General features: G+C 41.7%; 1 protein-coding gene across 1 annotated transcript in view; it reads left to right on the top strand.

Moving 5' to 3' along the window:
• Positions 1-15680, top strand: part of ITGA8 (integrin subunit alpha 8) — a 201830-nt gene that overhangs the window by 167495 nt on the left and 18655 nt on the right. The window contains exon 28 of the mRNA XM_031652474.1: positions 3894-4007. Coding sequence (XP_031508334.1) covers positions 3894-4007 — 114 coding nt within the window. The remainder of the gene's footprint in view (positions 1-3893; positions 4008-15680) is intronic.

The raw sequence follows: 15680 nt of genomic DNA on the forward strand, positions 1-15680 counted from the left end.
GGTGGCTCACACCTGTAATCCCAGAACTTTGGGAGGCTGAGGCGGGCAGATCACGAAGTCAGGAGATCAAGACCATCCTGGCTAACACGGTGAAACCCCGCCTCTACTAAAAATACAAAAAAAGTAGCCAGGCATGGTGGCGGGCGCCTGTACTCCCAGCTACTTGGGAGGCTGAGGCAGGAGAATGGTGTGAACCCAGGAGAATGGTGTGAACCCAGGAGGCAGAGCTTGCAGTGAGCGGAGATCACGCCGCTGCACTCCAGCCTGGGTGACGGAGCGAGACTCCATCTCAAAAAAAAAAAGAAAGAAAAGAAAAAAAGAAAAATCAAAGTTCAAGTATGTTTTTAAATTTCCACTTCAGGGTATGTCTCATGAGTACACTGAGACAGTAGAGATCAATAACTAAATTGTTTTTGAAAATTGTATGTATTTGTGTTGCAGGGCCCATTTCTTTCCTTCTATTGTTTCTCTTTAAATATTATTGATGTAAGATAATTTTAAACTCCCGAATATCACAGAAACTCTCAGATGAAGGCCAAGGCAGTTCCTGATTTCCGTATCTGGTTTTGTTAACACATATATTACTCTCTTTCTCTTATTGGTTCGAAAATTGCAAATCCTATGCTTCCCCATGTCCTGGAGTCAAAACAACTCTGGATAGAAAGTGATTATGCAAAGTTTATTCTAAAATCAAAAGCGAAATGAGACCGCCTGCGTTTTTTGTTTAGTTAAAAACAACTTACTGAATCACATTTCTGATGAGGAATTTGAAAGTGCAAAATGCCAACATCCTGTGTTGGGATCATAATTTCCAATTTGCATAGGAAAAATTTGTATCTACAACACTGAAAAAGAATTTCTCCTCCACCCCCAGAATACCCTTCCCTTTCTCATCGTGGGCCCCTGCTGCTTCTGTAGCTATCACCTCCATCTCCTCCTCTCCAAACTTTCCTGTCTTCCCTTTCATTGCCCAGCTTCCAGCCACCTTGCCTTTCTTAATGCATCTCCAGCATTTGATACTATTGGCCTGGTTCTCTTTCTGCCATTTGAATGGCTCCTTCTTAGAAAGTCTCTTCTAAGATTTCTCTTTGCCCATCCTTTCAATGCCCCTGTGCCCCAGGATTCCATCCCAGCCCCCTTCTCTTCTCTCCCATCCATTTAATTTTTTTGGATGATCATATTTCCAGTCCTTCCTCAGTGCTTTCTGTCATCTCAGACCTCCCTTACTGCATTCAAGCCTTAAAGGCCTGATCTGGGTGTCTAAGAGCCACCTCCATCCTCACATCCCCAAAACCCTTGTCTCCATGACTTCTCAAATGTACCTCCTCTCTAGAATCCCCAGTCTCAGTGTTACCAGTACCCATCCACTCCGTTCTTCTCCAAAGAGCATTCTCCATGCAACCTCTGTGTAGTCATCATGTCTTTATTCTATTTTCTAAACTTCTCCAAAATGTATCTTCCTCTCTCCATTTCCACTGCCTCAGTTCAGGGCCTCAGCCTCACTCACCGGGGGCTCTTGCATTGGGCCCCTATCACCCTCCTGCCCCCTACACTTCCCTCTCTCTTCTCTTTCCTCTCATATTACCCATCCCTCTAAAATACAGACTTGATCAATACCCCCTGGATATAAAAGCATGACAGGCTCCCCAGTACCTTCTGAATACAATCTAAACTCCTTAGCATGTGTAGGAAGACTCTTCATATAGACTTTCTCTCATTGCTATCCTACTTCCATCTGTCCATTTCACCCTCATATACCCTGCCCTTCCCTTTCTCGAGCATGCCCCAGTCTAGTACAACAGAATCATGGGCCAGGTCTCCCATTCTGCTAGGTGATCTCCCGTTCACACCTTCATGGCTCATTCCAAGCATCATCTTCTCCAGAATCCTCTAGCAGAGCTGGCTAAGTGGGATCCCCATCTGCAGGGAGTCTACAACTCCTGACCTTGACACCCCTCTTCCCTCTGAAGGGTGGGGTTAGTGGTACACAGCATGTCAGCCGTGGAGCACAGGTCAACATGAGAGTCCTTGAAAGGGCCACAAACCACAGAGTTTTGAGAATTCCTGTTCTTGCTGGGGGCACCTGTATTAGTCCATTTTCAAGCTGCTGATAAAGACATACCCGAGACTGGGTCATTTATAAAGAAAAAGAGGCTTAATGGGCTCACAGTTCCACAAGGTTGGGGAGTCCTCACAATCATGGTGGAAGGCAGAAGGCACTTCTTACATGGTGGCAGGCAAGCAGAGAATGAGAACCAAGTGAAAGAAGGAACCCCTTGTAAAACAATCAGATCTCGTGAGACTTATTCACTACCGTGAGAACAGTATGTGGGAAACCGTCCCCATGATCCAATTATCCCCCACCAGGTCCCTCCCACAACACATGGGAGTTATGGGAGCTACAATTAAAGGTGAGATTTGGGTGGGGACACAGCCAAACATCAGCACCTCAGCACCCAACTCTAGTAGCCCAAGGACAGTCCACCCACCTGCCTTTGGGAGCGTCCTGTAGGAAATGAACCTCACTGCAATTTATCAGACAATATATTACTAACCCCTTTGCAGAGAATTCTGAGGATCTTGAAAAAGATTCTCAAAAAAGGCTCTCATGGTAATAGGTTCCTTGGATTATTCTGTGTTACATCCATTTCATTAAAGTGAAATGTCTCAGTCAAGTACTTCACATAATATCCAGTACTTTAATTTTTATTGAGTACTAACAGGCCAATGTTGAGTGCTTGAGATAAGAAAAATGAATACACATGGGCCACAGTATAAATTTAAACCCATGAGGGAGTACAGTTAGAGAAGTATCATTCTGTGCATGGCACACAGAAAATGGATTATGATTTTCTATGTGAAATTATGATTGTTCATTTATTTCCATGCTGGAATCTGATTAGAAAATCTGATTTGAGGCTGGGCATGGTAGCTCATGCCTGTAATCCCAACACTTTGGGAGGCCGAGGTAGGGTAGGTGGATCACCTAAGATCAGGAGTTTGAGACCAGCCTGGCCAACATGGTGAAACCCCATCTGTACTAAAAATACAAAAATTAGCCAGGCATGATGGCAGGTGCCTGTAATTCCAGCTACTCAGGAGAGGCTGAGGCAGGAGAATTGCTTGAACCCCGAAGGCAGAGGTTGCAATGAGCCGAGATCACACCATTTCACTCCAGGCTGGGTAACAAGAGCAAAACTCTGTCTCAAAAAAAAAAAAGAAAGAAAGAAAGAAAAAGAAAAGAAAAAAGAAAGAAAATCTGATTTCATAGATAGAATGTCATTATAATGAATCCTTTTCAGGAACATGCATTTCATATATTAAAGGTTATTCATTATACGCTGGGCAATTCTAGAAACCATTAAAAAATAGCCTAATGAATGAAAGTCGTAGAAAAACCTCCTTTATAACCAGAAAAATAATTTAGACAGAAGAACGTTATGGAACAAATGTACGTCAATGGGTCAGTAACTGTAGGTCTTTGAGATAATATGGGCTCAGAGGTCTTCCTCTGCAATCCCTTCCAGACTTGCTGAGCCCAGCATTGGGTATTGTGAATATCTATGAGCAATGCCTCCCCCAGTTCGGAGAAAATGAAACAGAACAATTCAATTACTGCTGCTGCAGAAAGATTGTCTTAAAGTCATTCGAAAAGAGCTTAAATTTTATGTTGTATTTTGTGTTCCAGTTTACCTCTACATTACCGCTAAAGTTGATTCATCCTCGCCACTAAACTGTATTTTCTTGGTTGTTGCAATATATTGTTCTCTATTTAAATTAATAATTTATGATAAGGCGATGACTTCTGAGGGAATAAAATGTCAATAAGCTAACTTCATTGTCTCTACCATGATTTAAAGGCTCTGACGTGTTCCCACTGCTGTTGTTTGCAGAATTGTACAAATATCGAGTGTTTACAAATCTCCTGTGCAGTGGGACGACTCGAAGGAGGAGAAAGCGCAGTCCTGAAAGTCAGGTCACGATTATGGGCCCACACCTTCCTCCAGGTAATAAACAACCACAGAAGCACATACACACTGCTCACTGGGAGCTGCTTCGCAAAAGCTCAGTAGGAAGTCTTTTCATAGAGATTTCTAATTTAACACTTCGAGAGTCCGAGGCAGATGGATTATTTGAGGCCAGGAGTTTGAGACCAGCCTGGCCCACATGGTAAAAACCCATCTCTACTAAAACTACAAAAATTAGCCGGTCATGGTGGTGAACACCAGTGGTCCCAGCTACTTGGGAGGCTGAGGCATGAGAATCCCTTGAACCCAGGAGACAGAGGTTGCAGTGAGCCAAGACTGTACCACTGTACTCCAACCTGGGTGACAGAGTGAGATGCTGCCAAACAAAAAGAAAAAAGAAGAGAGAGAGAGAGAAAGAGAGAAAGAAAAGAAAAGAAAGAAAAATTAAAACGAATTTTAAACTTAAAAAATTTTTTTTTACATTTTTCAATGTAAAAGTTTCCATTTAAAAAAATATTTCAATTAAAATTTATGTGGAGGAGTTGAGCAAGATGAACTGGCCATTTTTCCCAGCAGATGAAGACAGTTTAAATATCCTAATTCCCTAAGACTTTGAAGAGTAGATTCAGAAAATGTACTTAGTCCACTGTTACATACCCAGTGTTGGGCACAGTAACTATTAGTCAGTGGCAGCATGATGAGTATCAGAACATAATTATTCAAGACATATATGACCAGAGAAGTTAAAATAGAAATCAATTTAGAAGGGAAAAGGGAGGTTGTTCTAGAAGGTTCCTCTTAGCAGCATGGGCTCCAACCAGGATAGCACCTCAGCCAAGCTCCAAGTATGTGAGTGTGATTTATAGATTACGCACCACTCACGTGATCGGCTCTGCATCCCACAACAGCCGGGGATCATTCCATTGATTTGTGCACATTTTTTTTTTTTTCCCCTGAGATGGAGTCTCGCTGTGGCGCCCAGGCTGGAGTGCAGTGGTGCAGTCTTAGCTAACTGTAACCTCCACCTCCTGGGTTCAAGCATTTCCCCTGCCTGAGCCTCCCAAGTAGCTGGGACTACAGGCGTAGGCCACCATGCCCGGCTAATTTTTGTGTTTTTAATAGACATAGGGTTTCGCCACATTGACCAGGCTGGTCTCAAACTCCTGGCCTCAAGTGATCCACCTGCTTCAGTCTCCCGAAGTGCTCCCAGGCATGAGCCATTGCTCCTGGCTGACTGTGTGCATATTAAAAGTTTAAAATCTCTTTTATGCTAAGAAAATGAGAGTTTCATTTTGGAATGTGCTATTTAAATGATACTACTGTGTTACAACCTTATTGTTTTAGGGTTTTTTTTTTTTTAATCCTAAATTAACTCTTACCACGTCTATGCATTCTTGCTCACATTTTAACTACTAAACAAACTCATTTGGTTTATTGTGCCATGAAAAATCAAAGGGTCAAATCCCTTTGAGTCTAGTTATAAATATAGGATTTTTATCTCTAGATTTTTATGTTTTCCCTGATTTAATATGCTTCCATAGTCTTGTCAATCTTATTTTTGTTTTTAAAATAAAAACGAGGAAAATTAAAGTTTTGTTTTAAAGGTCATTTGTGAAGCCGTCTTCCTTTCTTCCTTTCCCTTCCCTTCCCTTCATTTCCCTTCCCTTTCCTTCTCTCCTTTTCTTACCTTCCTTCCTTTCTCCTTCCTGTCTTTATTTTTTTCATTTCTTTCTTTCTGTGTCTCTTTTCTTTCTTTCTCTTTTTCTTTCTTTCCCTTTCCTTCCTTCTTTTTCTTTCTTTGTATCTTCCTTCCCTCCTTCTTTTCTTACTTCATTTTCTTTCTTTCCTTCCTTTCTTTCCTTTCTTCTAAGGCAGAGTTTCTCAGTCTCTGCACTATTAACATTTTGAAACAGATCATGCTGTGTTGTTGGGAGCCACCCTGGGCATTATAGGATACTTAGCAGCATCCCTGCCTCTACCTAGTAGGTGCTGGTAGTACCCTTACCCCAGGTGTGACAACCAAAATTGTCTCCAGATATCGCCAATGTCCTCGGGGGACATCATCCCATTTTGAACCACTGACCTAAGGAGAGGCACAGTGCCCAATTTATTTGACTTTATTTTTAAATCAAACCATTATGTATTCATTCACTCAACAAATATGTAGGAAGGACCTACTGTGTGCCAAGGGCTGCTTCAGGGTCTAGTTATAGGAGAAATAGCTGTGAACACAACAGACATAGCACCTGCCTTCACAGGGCTGTTCATCTCAGTGAAGGGAGTCAGAAACTGAGCAGGCAAACAGATGGATCAGTGCCAGGAAGAAAGTAGAATCGGGTAGTGAGATCAGGGTAGTAGGATAAAGAGTACGCAGCAGGGCTGCTGCTACAGGTAGGATGGTCACTTTCTTTTATTTCCACAATGTCCTATCATTTGCACATATCAGTCGTATTCATTCAGTAGGTGAGGCACCCGTAGAAGGGTGTGAATACCAGGAGGGAAGAATCCCTGGTGGCCATCTAATACCACAGATCATTAGCCCTTGAATTTCCTACTTTTAGATGCAATTTGTCTGAAAGCCTAAGCTGTAAATCCTGTTTTTCTCTAGTCAGATGAAAGCTGGGAGTAAGCTATATTATTGTGATCAATAGATTCATTTCTTAGGGATGATGCAACAAAGGACCACAAACTAAGTGGCTTAAAACAACAGAAATTTATTCTCTCAAAGTCCAAAACCAGAAGCCTGAAACCAGTGTGTCAGCAGGGTTGGTTCTTCCTGGAGGCTCTGAGGAATAAACTACCCCATGCCTCCCTTCAAGTTATTTTTGGTTTTTGTGGAGTTTTGTTTTTTATTATTATTTTCTTTTTTTCTTTTTTTTATTTTTATTTTTATATTTTTTTTGTAAAGACAGGGTCTCACTATGTCACCCAAGCTGGAGTGAAGTGGTGCAGTCATAGCTCACTGCAGTCTTGAACTCCTGGGCTCAAACAACCCTCCCACCTCAGACTCCTGAGTAGCTGGGACTACAGGTACCTGGCACCATGCCATACGCAGTTTTTTAATTATTTTTGTAGAGATTATATCTTGCTCTATTGCCTAGGCTGGTCTCAAACTCCTGGCTTCAAGTGATCCTCCTTCCTTGGTCTCCCGAAGCACTGGGCTTAGAGGTATAAACCACCAGGCCTGGCCCCTCCTAGCTTCTGGTGGTTGCCAGTAATCCTGGGCATTCAGTGGCTTGTAGACCATCACTCTACTCTCCCTCCATCTCCCATCACCTTCCCTTCTGTGTCTCTGTGTCACTGTGTCTTCTATTTCTTATAAGGACATTGGATTTAGAGCCCACCCTAATCCCAGTACAATCTCATCTCAAACCTTACCTTAATTCATTCTGCAAAGACCGTTATTCCAAACAAGGTCATATTATGAGATTCTAAGTTAATATGAATTTGGGGAAGACATTATTCAACCCCCTAAAATCAATAATCTTCTATCCCCACTAGCAAAGCCTGACTCTATTTGCCACAGTATTGCACCAATTTCTTTAATCTAGTAAATATGCTCCTTAAACTACTTCACCAACCTTACTAGTATGAGAAGAAAGTAATTAATTGGGGTTTAAATTGTTTTTGTTATGACTCTGTTCACTACACACATTTTCCATCTACTCTTAGACATTATCACTAAATGGGCAAAATTTTGAACCAGAACAGTTGGGGCCGAAGTCATCTGAAGGCTTGAGTGGGGCTGGAGATGCAGTGTAGATGCTCTTGCAGTTTGGGTAAATATTGGCAAAAGTGTATGAGTAAACACAGGGGTGAGCCTGTTTTTGAATTTCGTATGTGAAAACTGCCTATTAGCAAAGTGATGTGCAAAAAACCACAGACATCCATTAAATTCAAGTTCTAGGAGGAATGACCCTGACTAACATCAGACAGTCTATTTTCTCTATCTTTGGTAGATACTGGGTCAGGATGCAGGAGCTCAGTTCCATTCCTACCTGGTTGTGTTCAAAGCACTTAACTTTCATGGGGCTCAAGTTCCTTATTTGTGAAATGAAGAGATTGGACTAAAGTCTCTTTTCGTGCCTGAAAATTCACTGATTCTATAGGTAGCTCACAAGTAATTTATGGTGTTTATTCTACTTGGTGTAAGCCAGCAATAACTCTGTATGCTGTCTCAATAGCCTACTTTTTTATTGTGTTGATGTTTTGGTTGACTGAGAACAGACTACATCTAAATGGCTCTTTACACTTAGGGAACAGCCTGCCAATCTTTCCAAAGAGGGCTGTTTGTCTGCAAATAATCAGGTTACTATTGAGTGATTGCCATGCAGCTAAGTACGATGATACATGCTTGTATATGAATGACTCATTTAATTCTTACAGCAATCCCATGGGACATGTATTATTATTGTCAGCTGCATTTTACAGATGAACAAACTGAGACATAGATACTATATGGCCTTCCCAAGGCACATAGATAGTAAGGGGGAGAATCTTGAGCTTTTACCCCATGTATGTCACTACACTAGACTGCTGAACTAAAGATTACCATAACAGCCTCTGTAGATTTTATATTTTGATCACTGTACTACAGATGGCTAAACTATAACTCTTATATTATGGATAACTATACTATAACTACTATACAAAGGTTTTAAATACCGTGTATTAAACTTTTTCAAGATGTTTACATTGTATAGCATGCTATTTCAGAATCCAATAAAGAAAACATCTTATGATTATTGAATTATACTGTCCAGTACAGTAGTAATAGTCATGTATTGCTATTCAAAGTATTTCAATTTGACTAAAATTTTAAATTCATTTCCCCAGTCTCACCAATCACATCTTAAGTATTTAAGAGTCACAGCTCACGGCTACTGCATTGGTCTGTGCAGATTAAGAGCATTTCTCTTATTGAAGAAAGTTCTATGGGGCAGCACTGTTTTAAAATGTTAGGGAAGTATATTTCCATTCAAAATTGTAAGATTTGGTCATATAATCAATTCTTGTATCTATGAATGTAGACCTGGATTGTGTTTAATAATAGTTTTGTGACTTCCCTTATATCCCCTCATAAAGTAAGAATTAGGCCCTCTTTGCCCTATAACAATGTCTTTCACCATCCCAAAAGGCAAAATCTCTATCAGGAATCTACTTTTCCCTAAGTGTGATGTTACAGGTTTGAATAAACACAGCAGCCTCCTGGTCGCTCTCCTGAGTGGTGAGCAAAGACAGCAAAAGAGGTGAACGTAGACCAAGGGGTCAAATGTACTGGCTTTACTTCAAAGCTTAGATACAGTATGAACCATGCAAGTAAACTTTTGGATTCAGATCTGCTGAGTGAGTAAAATATTGAAATTCTGCAATATGCAATGAAAAAACAAAAACTTGTGAGGTTGTGTTAAGAAGTTGTTTTGCGGAGGGAAGTGGAGGAATCTTCCCAAAAATATATCTGTAGTTGATACCAGAGGGTAAGCTCCTCAAGAGGAGGAGGAATGTTTCCTTGTCTTTGAATTTTCTTCCCAGCCCTTGTATCACCTGACACAGGATGCTACTTATAATGCTTTAACGAATGAAACATCTCAGGCCAAATGCTAGGCTTGGCTGGTACACAAGTCCTTGTCTATTTAGAATGAAACCAGTCCAACTAACCAGCAAATGAGATCACAACAAAGTATCCCTCATGGTGTAAAGCAAGTAGCCCAGGAAGCAGCAGATATTCTAGAAATGTAAAAACTTGTGATACCTTTGAACAAAATGAACAAGAAGTGATTTTTGATGCCTTTCTCTGGGGTCTCTGGAAATGCCACCTTGATGGCTTGCTTTGAGATGCAAAAGTGACGCAGGGCAGGTGAACCCCAAAATTGGGGCTTAGCCCATGAGCATTCTTGGCTTCATTCAGAAAAGAATTCAAGCAACCTTACATTGCCTTTTCAGGTGACAGGTGACGCTGCTTTGTGGGAAAAAGGGCTTCATTCTTACTTTGTGAGAGGATGTAAGGAAAGTCACAGTCTTGATCAGCCTTTTATTGAACTGGACCTGCTCCCTGAGGAGCAGGGCTAACTCCTAGACAGCACACACAGAGCTGGACTTGGTGGGCTTTTGGCAACTCTCTTTATATCCACTTATACCCATGTTCGATTATATGCAACTTAAGGGGTGAGTGAATGCAAATTGAAGGGCAAGTTATTCAGAACTCTCTAGGAAAGGGGCGATAACTTCCAGGTCGTTGCCATAGAAAGGAGCAGTAACTTCTGGGCTGTTGCCATGGCATTTGTAAACTGTCATGGTGCTGGTGGGAGTTCTTACGCTGATGAGCAATGAGGGCAGCTAGGGATTGCTTTAGTAGCTATTGGCTGCCTTCAGCCAGTTTCTTCCCTTCATCCTGTCTGTGCCAGGTCTTGTTTTAGTCATCAGGGTTGTGACCAGAAAACAAGTCCTGCCGGTCCCATACCTCAGAAGCACAGGTGCAGCCAAGAATGCACCTATGCTGACATCTGTGCCCAGCCAGCCCGTTCACCAGAAGAATCTTCCATGAGGAGCTTGGGCTCATGTTTGTTATGACATTTGGCTTTTCTCCCAAATCCTCGCACCTCATCCTCCCTCAAGCCACAAGCTGTTCTGATTTAGTGAGTTTAGCAAAGACTTCTTGCATTTTGGGCAGAAGCAAGCATCTCATTTTCTTACATCTTTCAAATTGAAACCCTCCAGGTTGAGATGAGAAGGCTTCCAAACTGAGGAGAGAGCATGGATGGAACTGGAGGCTGCTATGTTAAATGAAATAAGCCAGGCACAGAAATACAAATATCACATGTTCTCACTCCTATGTGGGAACTAAAAGGGTGGATCTCCTGGAGGCAGAGAGCAGATTCATCATTACCAGAGCCCTGGAAGGGAAGGTGGCGAACAGGGATGAAGAGAGGTTGGTTAAAGGATACAAAAATACAGTCAGAAGGAATAAATTCTGAGAGTCAGTAGTAAGAGTGGGGAGATTATAGTTAATAATAATTTATTGTCTATTTCAAAGTAGCTAGAAGGAAGATTTGTAATTGTATTAGTACGTTTTCACACTGCTAATAAAGACATACCTGAGAATGGGTAATTTGTAAAGGAAAGAGGTTTAATTGACTCACAGTTCCACATGGCTGGGGAGGCCTCACAATCATAGCAGAAGGCAAAGGAGAAACAAAGGCATGTCTTACATGGCGGCAGGCAAGAGAGCGTGTACAGGGGAACTCCCATTTGTAAAACCATGAAATCTTGTGAGACTTATTCACTACCACAAGAACAGTATGGGAGAAATCACCCATGAGTCAGTTATCTCCACCTGGCCCCACACTTGACACTGGGGATTATGACAATTCAAGGTGAGATTTGGGTGGGGACACAGCCAAATCATATCAGTAACGTTCCCAATGCTAAATGTCTGAGATGACAGATATCCCAATTGCCCTGAGTTGATCATTACACATTGCATACAGGTACCAAAATATCACATGTACCTCCAAAATGCATGCAACTAATAGATATCAGTAAAAATAAATAAGAATTAGGCTGCCTTTCCTTTTTGAGCCACACCCTAATTTGATTCTTTTTAGTTCCATAAGGTAGACAATTCAGGATCTCAGGGAACAGAGACAAGTCCAAAGAGTCATGATTGTTCTTTTATTTCCTGCCCAAAATGATGACCAGCAGTATTGGGTCATACTGGCTCAGCTTCCGGTCCACTTCCAAAGGGGAGATAGTGTCAAACGTCTGAGTAGTACAAAATGCTGACATAATTTATCTAGACTTAACCTGGGGGAGAGACATGGTGATGAATAATGTTGGCTGCAACTCACCATGCTTCTTGGACACAACCAGGGGACAGATTCAGAGGGATGAGGTGTTTTGATACCTTTTATTTCATCTACTGAGACAGAGACCAGAGACCCTTAGTGACATTCAATCAGATTTCTGTTGCCTCGTTTGAGGTAGGTTCCATGATCAGAGCCAGTCACAAACTCCTTCTCACTTTAAGGAAATGAGAGGCAAGTTTCCCTCTATTCTGTAGTTGAAATGTAAGAAGCAAGCACACACCCCAAAGAAGCTTTGCAAAATATCCTATATCTTTGAGTGCAACATATCTTCCAGAAATGCTACACATAGATCTTTGTATAGTTTATAACCAGTCTGTCCATTCCCTGGTCTTCTAAGGAAATGTTTAAAAAAAAAAAAAAAAAAAAAAACCTTTACCTGGAAATGTGAGTCCAAAGAAAAGCTAGTTCTAAATTTAATAATTCAGAGAATCCAAGTGTTAGCCTCCTCATGATAAATTGCCATCTGAGTCTTTTATCATTTAATTATTTTGTTGGCACACATTTATTAGCACTACAGTTTCTTTAAAGACTGAACAACAAAAATGATGTCATTTTAATACCTTAACAATTTGTCATAAACTTGAAAATTGTCATTGGCCTTTTCAAATTAGATTCCACTTTTCTTAAGTGACATAGGCTCCCCCAGAGTGCCAATTTTCATAACTATAGATTTTTTTTTTTTTTTTGAGATGGAGTCTTACTCAGCTGCCCAGGCTGTAGTACAGTGGCATGATCTCGGCTCACTGCAACCATTGTCTCCTGGGTTCAAGCGATTCTCCTGTCTCAGCCTCCTGAGTAGCTGGGATTGCAGGCACCCACCATCATGCCTGGCTAATTTTTGTATTTTAGTAGATACAGGGTTTCACCATGTTGGCCAGGCTGGTCTTGAACTCCTGACCTCAGGTGATCCGCCTGCCTCGGCCTCCCAAAGTGCTAAGATTACAGGTGTGAGCCACTGCACCCGGCCAGCTATAGAATTTTTTAGCTGAATACCCAGGATGACTGAACCACTTGCATTTAGTTGATTTGCTTATAATCACTCTATTGCTTGGCTGTTGCTTTTTATTTTTTTCTTAGAAACAGGGTCTCGCTCTGTTGAAGTGCAGTGGTGCAATCGTAGCTCATGGCAGCCTCAAACTTCCAGGTTCCTCCCACCTCAGCCTTCTGATTGTCTGGGACTATAGACGCATGCCACCACACCTGGCTGATTTTTGTATTTTTTGTAGAGATGAGGTCTCACTATGTTACCCAGGCTGGTCTCAAACTGCTGGGTTCAAGTGATCCTCCTGCCTTGGCCTTCCAAGGCGCCAGGATTACAGGCGTGAGACACTGCGCCCAGCTAATTGTTACTTTTTATCCAAGAGTCGGAAGAGAGGTACTTTAACGAATTCCCAAGTCTATACAACCTAGATGACAACAACACATTCCTTCTTTACTTTGAGCATCACATCCTACCGAAATGAGGGAGAACAGCTTTTCAATGAGGTGGGACTCCTATCATTATGACACTAGAGTGTAGGGGAAAGTTACTATTTTAGCCCACACACTTCAGTTCCATGCACGACATTCTACTCCGGTAGGAGGCCGATCGAGTGAAAATTACATCTTTGTTTTTCTGTTAAAGAAGACCCAGTATCTGCAAAAAGTCAATGGTAATTGAGGGGCTTTGGAAACAATAAATATTTAGCACAAGCAGAGTCAGAAAAGAAGAATCTGTAGCAACATTTTGCAGTCCTAGGGAAAAGCATCACTTCCAGAGATATGGGAAAGACGGGTACAAGTCGCTGTGTGCTCACCCACATCCTTAGCCCAGATTTCTGCACTGCCACTATTTCTGCTCATTTCAGTGTCAGGTGCCAAATGCTAAAGAGGAATGCGTTATTATAATCTCTCTCTCTCCAAGAAGAGACTGTACACTGGGGCGTATTAACAGTTTTGTCATACAAGCCAGGAGGAGGGAAATGTTTTCTGCCCTCCTAATCCAGGCTAGAAAGTTTACAATTCTTGGTGGACATGACTTGCTGCGTTATGTTGGTTTCTGTCCATGTAACGAACATGCAAACTGGTCAGAAACAGATTGTATGTAGGTTAATCCTAAATGGTCCCCTGTTCTGTGATTGGTGCTTGAAATAGAAATTTCCTTTACAGGTAAAAGTTTTGCCAGTAATTCCTTAGGTTTTGTCACCTCAAAGGGTTTGGTTTCTGGTAAATATTGAGTATTTCAAAATGGGCTACATAAAATGGATATGTGCTTAAAAATAATTATTGGGAAGAAATTAAGCAGCTGGAAGTTGGGAGTGGGAGAGCTTGTGTCATTGCCCGACACACTAGGTCGCTAACTCCTCCATTTGTTAACAACTCTTACACTTATTGGTACCATGCCTATAAGCAAATCATTGTTCAAAAGTGCATCATAGAGACAGCCAGTGAGCTACAAACCACGGTTTAAATGATGCGGTAATGACAGAGGAGCAATGCATTTTCTGGGGATTAATAGCCAGCTGGGGCAAGACGAAGGTCCTCAGTGTTGCCAAGGGTTATTAACCCCAGCTGGTTTTTCAATCCTAAATTGCCTACAATATGGCAGTGATTGCTATTACATGAGTAGATTGCTGTATGGGAGAGGAGATTATTTTGAACATAAGAATAATACTATTGTTATATAAAGAGCACAACTGGAAGCATTTAACTTTGGATGTGGAATCCCTATTACAACTCTGCCCATGATTGCTTTTCATAAGTTATTAAATACTCACCTGTGCCATGCCTCTGACCTATAGCGCAGGACTTGGGTATCTTTGATGCTGACTCTGCTCATCAGTCTAATAAACCACATCTTCCATTCCTTGGAACTCCAGAGCATTCTTTAAAAGTGAGGAAAACGCATTTTTTTCTTTCCAAAAAGGGTGAAAGAAACCTTGCTTTTGGAGAATGCATCTAAAACAAAGAACAGACTGATCTAGGAGAGGTGGTGTTACATGCTGTTTACTTACCTTAAGATTTGCTAGCGCCCCAGGCTACATCCGTGCACACGGCTAGTTCGATTGAGGAGGTAAGAGCGTGTCAATATCCCCTTCACAGGAACTGTAGCCCTCATTTTATATCACTACCACCCTTTACAACTTCCTGAACTGCTTACTCTAGTTAAAGGGAGAAAGGAAAGGGTGTCCAATTCAATAATGGAAAGATCTTTCCTAATTGCCATCAAATGGATGGTACATGGAGTGAGAGGATTATCAAATGACCAAAGCATTAGACGTGTTCATTCACCCTTCATTCATGTGGTCAGACATCCAGTATTGATTAAGCTATCCTAAGCACATTGTTCTAGGTTCTGTAGAAGATATAGACATTATATTCCATGGAATATGCCTTCCATGTTTGTATCATATAGCTGGGGAGAAAAGTAATAGAGAAAAATTAAACAACAATGTGAACCTTCCAAAAAATATGTCAGATACAGTCTCATCTCAGTCTTGCTGAATCGGAATCTCTGAGCCTGATCTCAGGTGTTTCTGAAGTTCAGCAACCACCAGAAACGACAGTCAAGATTGGTGATGAGGCTGAGCGTGGTGGCGCATGCCTGTGATGCCAGCACCTTGGGAGGCTGAGGCAGGAGAATCACTTGAGGTCAGGAGTTCAAGACCAGTCTGGCCGACATGGAGATACCCTGACTCTACTAAAAAAATACAAAAATTAGCCGGACATAGTGGTGCTTGCCTGTAGTCCCAGCTACTTGGGAAGCTGAGGCAGGAGAATCACTTGAACCCAGGAGGTGGAGGTTGCAGTGAGCTAAGGTCACACCATTGCACTCTAGCCTGGGCAACAGAGTGACACTCCATCTCAG

The sequence above is a fragment of the Papio anubis genome, chromosome 11 (assembly GCF_008728515.1).
Source record: "Papio anubis isolate 15944 chromosome 11, Panubis1.0, whole genome shotgun sequence".
NCBI classification, from domain to species: Eukaryota; Metazoa; Chordata; class Mammalia; order Primates; family Cercopithecidae; genus Papio; species Papio anubis.